Here is a 15,644-nt window from a genome sequence, read left to right as displayed (position 1 = left end):
TCCCCTTCTACTTTATCTTAGATGTGTGTTTTCTTTGAGACAACTTTATTTTATTCAGACCCTTGTTTGTATTATTCTAGAAGCTCGTGCACTTGTGACTCCAGTTCTGGGATGGTATTTAGACATCGTATTATTTTTGGTTTGCATATTTAAATTCATATATTATTCTGGTTGTTGGTTTCTTTATTATTTAATTAAAATGAATTGTTAAAAATGGTTTAAATTATTCTAACGTTGGCTTGCCTAGAAAGTGAAATGTTAGGCGCCATCACGGTCCCGAAGGTAGAAATTTTGGGTCGTGACAAATTTGTATCAGAGCATTAGGTTACTTAGATCTCACTAGTCACGAGCAAGCTTAGTAGAGTCTGAAGAATCGGTACGGAGACGTCTGTACTTATCTCTCAGAGGCTATAGAGTTTAGGAACAATTTCACTTCTATTCTTCTCTGTCGTGCGCTTTCATTCAATCATTAACGATTGAACCATTCTATTCTTATTCTCTCGCAGATGGCGAGAACACGTAATACATCTACTGACGGACAGGGACTAGAGCGCCTAGTGGCAGTTGCGACTAGGGGCAGAGGTCGAGGCAGAGGCAGAGGCAGAGCCCAGCCTCGAGCTCGAGCAACAACACCTGTTGTAGAGCCTCAGTTGGATTTCGAAGTGGAGGTTCCAGCTCAAACATTACCTGTTAGACGAGTTCAGGTCCCGGAAGGATTCATAGCTACTCCAGTACTTCAGGACGATCTAGTCCGTTTGGTGAGCCTAAAAGAGGGTGTGGCCCAGAATGGTACATTTCTTGTGGCACCAGTCGTCTCACAAGTGTGTTGAGGAGCACAAACTCCCACTACTCCCGCTCCGGAGCAAATGGCTCCTCAGTATCAGGCTCCAGCAGTCCCGCCAGTTGGGGTAGTTCAGCCAGTTGTTGCGGCACAGGCCGGTGATAGACATGTCATGTCTTCTGTGGCCTTATTGAGATTGGACAAGTTTACTAAGCTCTTTCCAGTTCACTTCAATGGTACACCTACTGAGGAACCACAGGATTATCTTGACCGCTGCCATGAGGTGTTGCGGAACATGGGAATAGTTGAAAGCAATGGAGTCGATTTTGTTGTGTTTCATATGACTGGTTCTGCCAAGAGGTGGTGAAGAGATTATGCATTTACTAGACCAGCCGATTCGCTTGCACTTACCTAGGAGCAGTTCTCGCAGCTATTTCTGGAGAAGTTTTTTCCTATTACACTGAGAGAGGAATACCACAGACAGTTTGAACATCTCCAGTAGGGTAGTATGACTGTTACCCAGTATTTGTGGACTTAGCACGTCATGTCATCGTCTTGCTTCCTACTGAAAAGGAGAGAGTGAGGAGATTCATTAATGGACTCAGTTATACTATCAGTCTTCACATAACCAAGGAGACAGGGAGTGATATTTCCTTCCAGACAGCCGTGAATATTGCTAGGCGGATCGAGTTAGTTCGTGCCCAGGAGAGAGGGCCAGTGTGAGATAAGAGGCCCCGTCATTCCGGTAATTTCAGAGGCGCCTCATCTGGAGGCAGGGGTACTTATGGTAGGGGCCATCCTCCCATGCCATTTTATTTAGCACTTCAGGCATCTAACGGTGCTTCAGGGAGTCATGGTCCTATTATGCCTTACTCTGGGCAGCCAACATTTAGTGCACATTCAGCTCCTATCAGTGCACCAAAAATCCAGAGTCACTACAGCAGTTATCCGGCCCGTTCGGGTCAGCTTCAGCTTCAGCAGCCATAACAGCATGATGGGTGTTATGAGTGTGGGAACATTGGTCACATCAGGAGGTATTATTCTAGGTTGTCGAGCAACAGATCTCAGCAGGATTCTTGTGCCATCATACCGGCACCGGTATTTCCACCGCCCGCCTGGCCAACTAGGGGAAGGGGTCAGACAGTTAGAGGTAGAGGTCAAGTTGTAAGAGGTGGAGGCCAGCCAGTTAGAGGTCGTCCCAGAGATACAACTCCGAATGGTGGGGCCCAACCCCAATTTTATGCTTTTCCAGCTAGGACTGAGGCCGAATCATCCGATGTTGTGATCACAGGTATTGTTCCAGTTTTCCATAGAGATGCTTCAGTTCTATTTGATCTGGGATATACTTATTCCTGTGTGTCTTCCTATTTTGCTTCATATGGTTGTGCCTCATGATTCTCTAAGTGCTTCTGTGTGTGTCTCCGCACTGGTGGGAGATTCTGTTGTGGTAGATCATGTCTATCGTTCGTGTGTGGTTACTAATAGGAGTCTTGAGACTAGCGTGGATCTTCTACTTCTTGATATGGTAGATTTTGATGTTATATTGGGAATGGATTGGCTGTCACCTTATCATGTTGTATTGGACTATCACGCCAAAAGGTGACCTTATCCATGCAGGGGTTACCTCGAATAGAGTGGAAAAAGACTCTTGGTCATTCCACCAGCAAGGTTATCTCTTACGTGAAAGCTCGTCGTATGGTCGAGAAGAGGTGTCTAGCTTATTTGGCTTATATTCGCGATCCTAGTGCGGATGTTCCTTCTATGGATTCAGTCCCAATTGTCCGTGAGTTTCCGGATGTATTTCCTGCAAATTTGCCGGGGATGCCACCCGATAGAGATATTGACTTCTGTATTGTTTTGGCTCCGGGCACCTAGCCCATTTCTATTCCACCATACCATATAGCCCCGCCGGAACTAAAGGAATTGAATGAACAGTTATGAGACTTGCTTGACCAGGGATTCATTAGACCTAGCGCCTCATCCTGGGGTGCACCAGTGTTATTTGTAAAGAAGAAAGATGGTTCAATGCGGATGTGTATAGATTATCGGCAGTTGAACAAGGCTACTATTAAAAACAAATATATGTTGCCAATAATTGATGACTTGTACGCCAAATTTGAAGTCATTCCGGATTCATTTAACACGTTTCGGCAACGAGGTATGAATTGTAATTTCGACATTATTTGACGTGATTTGAAACCTCGAGTAAATCTGTATTATGTTTTTGGACTTGTTGGAATATTCGGATGAGGTCTCGAGGTACTCGGGTGAGTTTCGGAGTGGTTTCGGACCATTTGTAGGCCATTTTTTACTGTAGTTTTCGGCTACAGCAGTGTGCGAATTTCTGATGCATAGAGCTAACTTTGGAAGCTTATATCTCATAATCTATAAGGAATCTGGAGATTATCAAAACACGAAAGTTGTAGACCTTTGATTCTAGTTTCCAGAAAAGTAAACCATTCATCATTTGGACCTTTGTACAAAAAATTATAATCGATTTATTGAAGGCTGGTACTGCAGTTTTCGGCTACAGCAGTGTGCGAATTTCTGATGTACAGAGCTGACTTTGGAAGCTTATATCTCGCAATCTATAAAGAACCTGGAGATTTTTAAAACATGAAAGTTGTAGCCCTTTGATTCTAGATTACAAAAAGATAAAACCATTCATTATTTGAACATTTGTACATAAAGTTATGATGATTTACTGAAGGCTGGTAGCAATATTTATTTGCCTGGAAATATGAGATAAAGTTGCATTTCACACATGCGAGTTGCCTAGGTAGAAAGCTTAAAATCGAAAGTTTGCCATTTTTACTCATTTTTGAGTTTTGAGTCTCGGATTTGGGCGATTCCAAAGGGATTTTTCACGAATTTGACTTGGATAAGTGTTCTCTATCCGCAAGTGATAGTATTTCATAAATCCTTGTCAATATTCATCATTTATTTCAGATTTAGATGGAAGAAATTGGGAGTTTTGTAAAACTTTTCAAAAACGAAAATTTAGGATTTGAAAGGCAATCCGATGTCGGAATTCGATAATTTTTATATAGTTGGGCTCGTCCCGGAATATGTGTTCAGATTTCATGAGTTTTTTCGAGATTCGAGACATGGGTCCCACTATTATTTTTTGAGATGAATTTCGGATTTTAATCCCGAAAATCTGTAATTTCATATGAAATTAATTCCTACTATTCGTGTTAAGTGTACTGAATTATTTATGACTAGATTTGAAGCTTTCGGATACCAATTTGTGAGGCAAAGGTTTATTGGAATCTTAAATTTGCTTGCGAAGCGAGGTAAGTGTTGACTTGAGGGAATAGAACCGTTGAATTATTTGTTGAGTGAATTTCATGTGTAATGACGTATAGGTGAGGTGACGAGTGTCTATGCATCGTCAAATTGATTGTTTCCATATTTATCTAATAATCATAAATTATTTTAAATCATGAATTAATTATTATATTAATTATTTCTGTCATATTCCTTACCCAATATTATGTCTTGAATTCATGCTATAATTGCTACGTATTTATTTGAATTATGTGTCTTAATTGCTACTTAACATTTAGCACATTAAATATTAAATTACCTATTTTCTTCCTGATTTTCATAATTAATTGCTACTTGTCATTACTTGTTTTCCAAAAATATTATAATCATTGTATGCCTTGTTTCTAATTTCTTATTTAATGTTATAATTATTGGAATATTTTCACATTTAAGAATTATTACATTATATTGTTGGAGCGGGTTGCACGCCGCAACGGAATCTAATTGAAAGATTATATTGTTGGATCGGGTTGCATGCCGTAACGGATTTTATGTCAATTTTATATTATTGGAGCGGGTTGCACGCCGCAACAGAACTTTATTGAAGGATTATGACGGTTGAATTGTCTTCAATTATCGATATGATTTACCGGTCTTACTTCTTTTCGTGTTGTTATTATTATTATTATTGCGTACAGGTTAACGTAAGCGACTTGTCTTAGCCTCGTCACTACTTCGTCACTACAGCGGCGTACTGTAGAATTGCTCGGATTCAGCTATCAGAGGAGACTTGAGGTATAGTTGCACGGCGTTTGTATTATTTTAGAAGATCGTGCACTTGTGACTCCAGTCCTGGGATGGTATTTAGACATCATATTATTTTTGGTTTGCACATTTAAATTCATATATTATTCTGGTTGTTAGTTTTTTTATTATTTAATTAAAATAAATTGTTAAAAATGTGTTTAAATTAGATCAGTGAAATATTAGGCGTAATCACGGTACCAAATAACAAATGAACAACCCAACACAAAGAACAAGAAGCGAGAGAAGTGTAATTTAGTGGATTACGGATTTCCGGTTGCAGAAGGCATTTAAAGATGTGATTATTAAGGAATTAAAGATTGGCAACTGTTAAGAACATGATGCAACTGTTAGAGTTAAGAAAATGATGCAACTGTTAGATTTTTTTTTATATAAAATAAAAGGAAAAAAGTAAAAGAGGGGAGAGAAATGTGGGAAGAAAAGGTGATAAAAGATAAAAGCAATTCCTAGTCATTGAGACATGCCACATTATCGGGCCAAGTGCCTCAATTTTATATATATATATATATATATATATATATATATATATATATATATATATATATATATATATATAGATGTCTCAAATATCTTAATTAAGCACTATATATTTTTTCTTAAATGTTAGAAATTTACTATATACAATTCAAAAGAGTTCCACGATACAGTTCACCAAGGAAATATTGAAGTCTGAATCTAAGTTAGTATCTAACAAACATGTCTTCTTAGAATTTGATTGTGGTGAATACAGTTCTAATAAACGTGAATTATATTGGTAAGTGAGCTAATGTAATTATTTATAATGGCCAGTATGTTCTTCGAAAATATTATCTTGCAGGGCCAGATATATTATATTAGAAAAAATTATATTGAGCTTTTTTTCATTTTTTTTTTCACAAACCACCTGGTTGAAAAGTCTGAGCTTGAGGACGATTTTTGTTACGTACTTAATAAACTTTCTATAGCTGCGCATACAAACAAACAAAAACAATTTAACGAAATGCAAAATCAAAATTGAGTTCAATGATCTAATTAACAATTCTATTTTTGGGAAAGAGGTAAGTTCAGCCTTTTTCTAATACTTTTCTCTTTTCCTTTTCCTTCTCATATATTCCTAGGCTCATTCTCACCAACAATAAGAAAAATTCGGTTGGCAGTAAGTATTGTACTCTTTGTCACTTGTTTTTTTTTTTTTTTCGGATATTCTATTTTGAGTTTATCTTTTGCGTACGTACAAGTGCTGTTATCAAAGGAATAATAAAGAGATAAAAGTACATCTGATTTCTAATATCTTAATATGAAATGAAAATCTTCAGCCATTCCCACCTTCCAAAGAAGTTCGTTAATTTTCTTTGTTGCTTACTATACTTCCAAAATTTAAAACATTTTTGGAGTGCATCAATTAGGTAAGTTGTTGTTACACCATCTATATATTTTATATACCAAAACATATGTTGTGCATTCATTTACAAAAGAAAAAAAAAACCATCATTGATATAGTTGTACAAAAAATGAAGAAGGTATCAAGCATCTCGTACACCCTCATTTTCATGATCATTTTGTTAGGTTAGGTTTTTTTCATTCTCTCTCTCGTAAAAGGTTCTCCTTTTTTTCTTGTATTGGTAGGAAGACTCATGACTGAGAGGAAAATAGAAAGAAGAAACATTTATTGGTGTGATTTGAACCTTAATATCTAAAATGGTATTTCCGTTTGTATCTATTTGAATTTTACAAGCTCGTCCAGAGCACAAGATATTAACAATTTCAGGGCATTATGTATTCACGTATGTGTTGGGATATATTATTAATCATGCGATTTAGCTATAGTATTGTGTTTTATTCTTTAAAGAATAATTGTTTAATTGATTTATTCAATTCAATAAAGTATATAATATTTTAAATAGATCAGTTGTTACATGTGTGTCCTTTAGTTATGCAGTAGATAAATTAGTGTATGAAGTATTAGCTCATGCACAGAAGATTAAATTGTCGGCTCTCATAAGTAATAAAGTTTGTTCACAATCGAAGATATTGTTGGGCAAAATATCTTGATGATTGTAGCACAAGATTAAAGTATAATTTATCTTGATTATGGGAATGATTTTACTCCAACTTCTTGTGCTAGTATACTTAGTGTATATTGAATGGACCAAATAGAGAAAAGATGTTTTTGTACTGAATATATATAAAATATTTTCTCTGATTCATTAAATGGGCTTATACTCTTAATCTTGATATAGTTATTATGATCATTGTGATTTGTTTGTTGTTTTGATTTATCAAAAGGTACAACTCTATTAAGCGTTAGTGTATGCCTAATAGATTGGACAATAACGAATAACATTTGTGAAATAATAATTAGTTGATAGAATCCGTGACTCGGCTTTGGGTTTGATGATTTTCATGTGAAACCCCGGCCGATGGATTTTGTATCCGTCACATGAAATAGTTTAAGCGAGATTATAAAGGATTTAATTAGTTGATTAAATTAAATTATTAGTGATTTAGTTTAATTAAGAGAAATTTTCAGAAACCACTATTGTTTAGTGGCTATTAACTTTCTATAGCTACTATATACATAATTACTTCATATAGCTACTATTCAGTTGTTACGGTAGTGTATTCGCTATATTCGCGTTGTTGTATTCATGAATACAACAGCAAAAAGTGCCTAAAAATTATGACAGTCAGTTGTACGCGCATGTATTCACATGTATTCGCGCCATATATTCATGAATACAGTAAAGGCAATCACCTTAAAAATAGGTCTGTCCAGCTGTCTAATAACAGAAATAATATCAATTAGCATGATACACTCCTAATATAACTCAACAAAATCAATTCTAACATGCCTCATTATCAACTTAATTAATTAGAATAATTTTTCAATTGTATATAACTGTTGTATTTAACTTTTGTATTTAGTGTGTTTCAATATTTTTTTTATTGTTGCATTCATTAGATTCAATATTTGTATTTACTGTATTCACTATTTTATATTCAGTATATTCAAACGTATTTGTATTAATAGTATTTTAGTTATTCCTAATACATGTTATTACTGTTGTATTCAGTATATTTCATTGGTTGTATTCACTATATTTATATTTGTATTCAGTGTATTTTACTATATTTCACTGTATTTTAATAAAAATTGTATTCACAATTTATATTATGTTTTATTTTAATATTTGTATTCAGTGTATTTCAATGTTTATATCATGTATTCAGTTGTATTAAAAAAATATAGACCTTCGAAATACATAAATACATGCAACAAAAATATATTTATAAAAAAACAATGTGTTTGAATGAATTTGTAAACAATACAATATACTTGTATCAATGTATGTGGCTAAATTGCAAAGAAGAGAAGAAAGTTCGTCGATGATGGCATTTTCCGGCCAAGCAAAATACTGTATACATTATATTAAAACTAAAAATGGAGATGAACAAAAATTCCGACCCTCAAATCTTCTCCAGCGTAGAAAATATTGCAGTATCTGTCGTTTATGTTACCTTACCCATGCTCCACTCGGGTTATTCCGACATCGTTTTTGCTCCCCGCGTAGTGGCCCTAGCCTCAGAGCGACGAGAGATAAGAGAGAGACCAAATTGATCAGAAAGAAATATGTAAGAGGCCATTTGCAATAATCAAACAACAAAAGAAACTCTCTGTTACAAATTATCTCATCTGATGGAAGTTTCAAGGCATAAAATAGCTATAGAAGATACGGAAAAGGGAGAAACTCCATTATGTAGCTTCCATAAGAATGTCTTCCATGTAGTTGCACATTAGATAAGAGGAGATTTGAAGAGAGTGAAACACAACATATTATCTCAGAAGAGAGAGAGAGAAGGAATAGAGAGAGGGAAGAAAAATTCTGAGAGAGAATCGTGTGTTAATTGAAAGAAAGAGAGAGGAAAATCACAAATAGCGTATTTCATGCCTCAATTGTAGTATATACCATAAATACCTATTTTGCTATAAAATATAAAAGGTAGCTATAGAAAATAATATTTTAAAATTATTTTAGTTTATAATAAATAGGGTGTATACATTTGCTATAGGAGATAAATTTTTCTTTAATTAATTGGTATTTGTAATCTTAACATGGGGAGTTAAAATAAGTGTTAGTGAATTTCGAAATTCATATTGAAGAGTTCAATTGCACTTTTTTAGTAAACTGCGATTAATTATAGTAGGATTTAATTCATCCAAATTTCGAATTAATACTATAATTGGTAGCCTCTTATTATTCTGTGGTCCCTGCTATACCTAGTAAAACTTGGACAGACTTGAGTAAAAAATGACTTGGGAGAAAAGTTATCTGTTTGAATTAGAGTAGGATTCTACTACACTAGAAGAATCCTACACAAATGTTTGCCTGTTTTTTGGCTTAATTTCGGGTTTACAAATAAAAGACTAGTTTTACCTAATAACTTACTTTTTTAGAGTTGTATTATTTGCCCACTCAAATAATTTCTTCCAAGGCTTTACTAGGAGCTGTCACGACCCCCATTTTCCACCTTAGGATATCGTGATGGCACCTAGGTTTTAAGATTAGGTAAACCTAACACATGCTGATTATTAATGGAATTTAACTGACTAAACTGCAACACATTAAATAATATCTGTAACACTATGTCTGAACCAACATCAGTTATATAATCCCAAAACCAATAGTACAAGTCATAAGCCTTTCTAAGAGTAACTAGAAATAACAAGTATATCACCGTCCCGGAATAATAGTAGACAGTGGAAATAAAATATAACAGAAGGTGACTTTGGGGCCTGCGAATGTCGAGCAAGTATACCTTGAAGTCTCCAGCCGCACAGACATGAGTTTCAAAATCAACTCGATCAAAAGTATCTGGATCTGTACAAAATATGCATAAGCGTAGCATGAGTACACCACAGCGGTACCTAGTAAGTATCAAGCCTAACCTCGGTAGAGTATAGACGAGGCCAGGTCAAGACACCTAACAGACATATAAACTTGTGCATGATATAACATAAATCTAACAATGGAAAGAACATCAATGTAAGACCAACAACAGAAAGATCACAAATTTACAACCAACAGTGAAGATAATAGAAGCACGAATGGCAACAAGAAACAACCAGGTAATAAAGCAACAACATAGTTAAAATACATATGAAATATGAATAAATTCAAGTAAAAAGAACCGATGACAACTCAATCAATCAAATCGTTCCTAATGCATGAATTACAACAAGAATTACCCGAGGTACCACTCCTCGTAATCCCGAATCATGAGTCACAACTTCCAAATCTTACACGTATGGCACATCGTGCCCACATTTTCCAAATCACTTTTGCACGATAAAGTTCACGTGCTACCATATACTTTGTATCCGTGTCAAATGCTAATTAAATATGTTCAAGAGATTTATTTACATCCGATAAGGCATAATAACAGTCTTGAGTAAAGTAGAAAATCAATGAGAAAATGAGTTTTATTTAGGAACCAAATGCAGTGAAATAAGGTACTATACATGATATGGTATCAATTGAGTTCAGTTTAGAAGTCTTTTGGGTAAAGAAAGTATCATTTTCAAATAAATAAAACATCGGATAAGTCACCGAATTAAATATAGAATTTGCTAAAATAAAACGTAATAACGGTTTTTAAGTAAAGTAAAAACGTCGGATAAGATAAGGAGTTTAATTCGAGAAATCAATTAAAAATATGACAGCTATTAAGAATAGTAAAGTACCGAATGAAACGGCGAGTTTTAACTTAAGAGTCACATAAGGTAAGCATGATCCTAATTCTTTCATTTAAAACCGTTATGTTATCGACAATTCAACAGAGTATGAGATAATGACTCCGTGCAGTAATTTCATCTTGAAAATTAATTCACCAAGTGACCATGGGAGCACATATTGACACATAGATATAATAAAATGGCTCATGTAGGATGCATGACTCATACAAGACATAACAACAATAACAAGTACAACACACACAATCCGGTGCAGCGCGCAACCCGATCCCATTGTATCATTATTTATCAATATCATAATCCTCCCTTATTCCACCATATTATCACTAATCAATATCAAGTATCAAATATACAATCCGTTATAGCGCCCAACCTGATCCCATCGTATCATCATTTATCAACATCATAATCCTCCCTTATTCCGCCATATCATTATTATCAATAGCAATTAATACGTACACAAAATTATTGCGGCGCATAACCCGATCCCACCATATCATCATAAATTAATATCATAATCCTCCCTTATTTTACCATATCATCATTATCAATACCATTGTGGCGTGTAACCCGCTCCCCAAATAATATGAATTAAGCAAACAAACTGTAATGACACAACCAGTCATTTTATCTTTTAGAACCCCGTTCCCCTAAATAAAACTTCCCGAATGTTTTTCTAATAATTTATGACTTTCGGAATGATTGGTTCAGAATTTGGAAGTCATCGGGTTGAAATCGAAATAATTGGTTCCTTAGTTTAGCTTTAAAAGGTCAAGTTTGACTTCGGTCAACATTTTGAGAAAATGACCCCGGAATCGGGATTTGACGGTTCTAATAGGTTCGTATGATGATTTCGGACTTGGACGTATGTTCGAATCGGTTTTGGATACGAATCGGGTTTTGGATAACCCGAGAGCGTTTTAGTGCTTAATAGTTAAAATCAACTATTTGAAGATTTAAAGTTCTTTAAATTTGGTTTGGAATAGGTTTTAGATTAATCGAGGTCCGTTTTGAATTTCGAGTATGGAAATAGCTCTGTAGAGTGATTTAAGACTTGCACGCAAAATTTGGTGTCATTCCGAGTAGTATAAGTATATTTCGGCGCATTCGGAGTAAGTTTGAAGAATTTGAAATTTCTAAGTTGAATCAATTTGGTTTGGAGTATGATTCTTAGATTTGATGTTGTTTTACACGGTCCAAGAGTTCGAGTGAGTCCTTTTTATGATTTCAAACTTGTTGGTATGTTCGGGCGGGGCCATGAATGTTAACCGGATGAGGCTCGGATCAACTTTGGAATTTTGAAGAAGCGTTGAAGCCTTCTGCTTCTAGTACGTTCACACCTGCGCTTGGATAGCCGCAGGTGCGACTCTCGCAGATGCGAGGTTTATGCGCAGAAGCGGAAAAGGGAAGGGGAGGCCATCGCCGTAGATGCGGAATTTTGGCGCACCTGTGATCGCGCAGGTGCGAAGCAGTGTGCGCAGATGCGAACTTGGCCAAGGCTAGTGAGACTCACACCTATGTGAAGCCGCAGGTGCGATAAATCCCTACGCATGTGCGAAAAACCTGCTTGGACAGAACCTTAAAACGAACGAAGCTCAGTCCATTTTTGTCCGTTTTTCTTCCATGTTTGGCCAATTTCAGAGCTTTTTGAGAGGGGATTTCAACTAATAACTTGGAGGTAAGTTAATTCTACAGCCCTTGAGTTAAATACATAGATTATGGGTAGATTATAACCGGTAAATCTAAGAAATCAAGGGTTTAGATGAAAAACTTAGATTTTTATAAAAATAAAATTTTAACCACGAAAATGGTTATGGAATTGGATAGAAATTATATATTTGAGTTCTCGAGATTATGGGTAATATTTTCATCCGACAATTTTCGAAATTCGAGCACGTGGGCCCGGGGTAAATTTTAGAAATTTTACCATTTTGGATATGGTAATTTATTTAATAGATGAATTTCGAATTAATGAACATGTATTAATTATTTTATATAACTTTTGGATAGTTTTAGATTTTTTGGCATCGAATTGAGGTTTTTACGCGATATTTTGATCGCAAAATGGACTTCGAGACAAGGTAATCTCTTGTCTAATCTTGTGAGGGAAAAATTACACCATAGGTGATTAAATTAATAATTGTTGCTAATTATGGGGGTTACATACGCATGAGGTGACGAGAGTCCGTACGTAGCTACTATCTATACTAAAAGCCAGGGTAGTTTAGGACTCAAAGTATGAATTATGTGTGTAAATTGTATCATTTATTTAATTAAATTATTTGAAATATATTGTGAATTGTAAGGGATAGATATTAAAAGATGAAAATCTTATATACTTAATTTTATGCTTAAATTAATTAATTGTTAAAAGAATTGTTCATCCCCTAGAATTTACCTATAATAAAAATACTCTCCTTCCGGAGGTACATAAGAAAATGTCCTCCTTACTTGTGGAGCGAGCCGAACACCTCGACAGTATAGATGCATCTATGAATTGCGCCGCACGTCCCTCGGTAGTGTACACGACACTCTGGGTCGGGCCGTACGATATTGGAAGAAATCGTGCCTAATAATAAAAATAATTATACGTTGCCTTTTATTTTAATTGCAGTTTGTGAATTTAATTAATAGATTGAAAATTATCGCATTGAAGAAATTTAATTATTTCTGCTGGTTAAATAAAATTATTGTTAACTCTGTGAATCATGTTGATTTAGATATTCTAGTTTTATTTCAATTATTATTATTGACCCTTAGTGAGTGTCAAAGTCGGTCATCTCGTCTCTACCTTTTCGAGATTAGGCTTGATACTTACTGGGTACACGTTGTTTACGTGCTCATGCTACACTTGCTGCACTTTTTGTGCAAGACCTGAGACAGGTGCTATTGTTGGACCTATCGGCGCGCACCCTCGATATCCAAAGTCTTAGTGGTGAGCTGCCCTTCTGAGCCATTCTGCAGCAACTAGTGCCTCTTCCTGAATTTTTATTCTGTCTATTTCACTCCAGACAGTATTCGTAATTTTTGTATAATTTACTAGATACTCATACACTTGTGACACCACGTCTTGGCACACACACTAGTAGAAATTTTGGACTTGATTATTATTTTTTACTATAATCTTTTCATATTGTTTTAAAATCCTGCAATTAAGAAGAGTTTAATTACTCGGTTAATTTTTAAAGAATTGAATATGGGTTTAAATTACTAGTTGGCTTGCCTAGCTATAGCATTGTGCGCCATCACGACCTATAGGTGAAATTGGGTCATGACAACATGGTATCAGAGCACTAAGTTCAGGTAGGTTTCACAAGTTATGAGCAGACCTAATAGAGTCTTGCAGTTCACTACGGAGACGTCTGTACTTATCTTCGAGAGGCTATAGGGTGTTAGGAAACTACCTTTCTTTATATTCCATCGTGCAATTGATGTAGTACTAAATATCTTTCTCTTATTCTCTCATAGATGGTGAGAACGCGCTCTAATGAGGTTCTAGACCAGGGAAGAGCTAGTCGCCCAGTTGCTAGAGGTCGAGGGAGGGCTCCAACTCGTGGTAGGGGGCGAGGACGTCCCCGGACTATTCCAGTTATGCCGCCAGTGGGTCCAGCAGAGAATCCCATTATTGAGGAACAGGGTGAGGTGCATGTAGCAGAGCCAGCTCCGGTGGATTTCACATCTGCACCGGGATTTCAGGATGTCATGGGTCGTATGTTGCGGTTCATGGACACTATGACTCATGCAGGTTTATTTCTGGCAGACGCAGCCACATCTCATGGGGGTGGGGAGCACAGACCCCTACCGCGCAGGCTCATGGGCAGGCAGCTGCTGTATATCAGACCCAGGTTGCACTAACCGTGGGTGGAGCCCAACCAGTGGCAGCAGCCACACCTGAGCCCATGCCAGCTGCAGCCACTAATCCGCAGAAACTATTGGACAGATGGACTAGACTACATCCTCCTATCTTTGGGGATGAGCGACATGAGGATCCCCAGGATTTCATTGATCGATGCAAGGATAGACTATACAACATGAGGATATTAGAGTCTCATGGGGTTAACTTTGCTACTTTTCAGCTAGAGGGCAGAGCCTGTAGATGGTTCTTGGCAGACCAGTAGATTCTCCTCCCATGACTTAGGACAGGTTCACCCGTATCTTCCTAGACATGTATATTCCACCTTCCCAGAGGGAAGAGTTACGGTTTCAGTTTGAGCAGCTCCAGCAGGGTCGGATGTCAGTGACCGATTATAAGGTGAGGTTCTCTGATTTATCTCGCCATGCACTTATGATACTCCCTATTGAGCCAGAGAGAGTGCAGAGGTTTGTTGCAGATTTACATACTGGCATTCAGGCCACTATGGCTCGAGAGGTTGAGATAGGTGCTTCTTATAAGCTAGTCGTGGAGATAGCCCATAGGATTAAGGGTGTGTGTCAGTGGAGCCGAGAGTAGGTTATGAGAGATAAGAGGTTTAGATACTCTGGAGAGTTCAGAGGTGCTCCGTCTGGGGGTAGAGGTCAGTTCGTGAGAGGGCAGTCCAACATGCCCCTACATCAAGCACCACCGCCTCTTCAAGATGCTCTAGTACGACCTTATTTCAGTGCTATGCCAGAGAGTTCTTATCGCCCACCAACAATTCAGGGTTCTTCCAGCGGGTATTCAAGTCACCAGGGCCAGATTCTTAGTCAGCAGCCCATTGTACCTAAGAGTTGTTACGAGTGTGGGGATCCCAGTCACATACGGAGATTCTACCCCAAACTTGGGGGTAGACCAGTGAAGCAGGGTCAGCATCCTATGATTACAGCACCAGTTGCTCTACCAGTAGTCCAACCACCAATAGGTGGAGGACAGGTGGGTAGGGGTCGTCCTAGAGGTAGAGATCAGCCAGGCGGAGGCCAGCCAGTTGGCGCTTCAGCTTGGTTCTATGCTTTTCCGGCCAGACCATATGCATAGGCCTCATATGCCGTGATTACAGGTATATTATTTCTGTTTGCGGCAAAGATGCCTCCGTATTATTTGATCCAGGATCTACATATTCA

At 36.9% G+C, this 15,644-nt stretch overlaps 1 protein-coding gene across 1 annotated transcript; it reads left to right on the top strand.

Annotated features, from left to right (window-relative positions):
- The first annotated feature begins 866 nt into the window (after positions 1–866).
- LOC138900171 (uncharacterized) lies at positions 867–15,057 on the top strand. Its single transcript, XM_070186886.1, has 3 exons — positions 867–1,141; positions 14,368–14,452; positions 14,794–15,057. Exons 1-3 carry the CDS (start codon positions 867–869, stop codon positions 15,055–15,057), a joined length of 624 nt encoding a protein of 207 aa, XP_070042987.1.
- Positions 15,058–15,644: the final 587 nt, after the last annotated feature.

The sequence above is a fragment of the Nicotiana tomentosiformis genome, chromosome 10, assembly GCF_000390325.3.
Source record: "Nicotiana tomentosiformis chromosome 10, ASM39032v3, whole genome shotgun sequence".
Taxonomy (NCBI): Eukaryota; Viridiplantae; Streptophyta; class Magnoliopsida; order Solanales; family Solanaceae; genus Nicotiana; species Nicotiana tomentosiformis.
The sequence above is the reverse complement of the archived record's forward strand: the minus strand, read 5'-3'. Positions and strand labels throughout refer to the sequence as shown.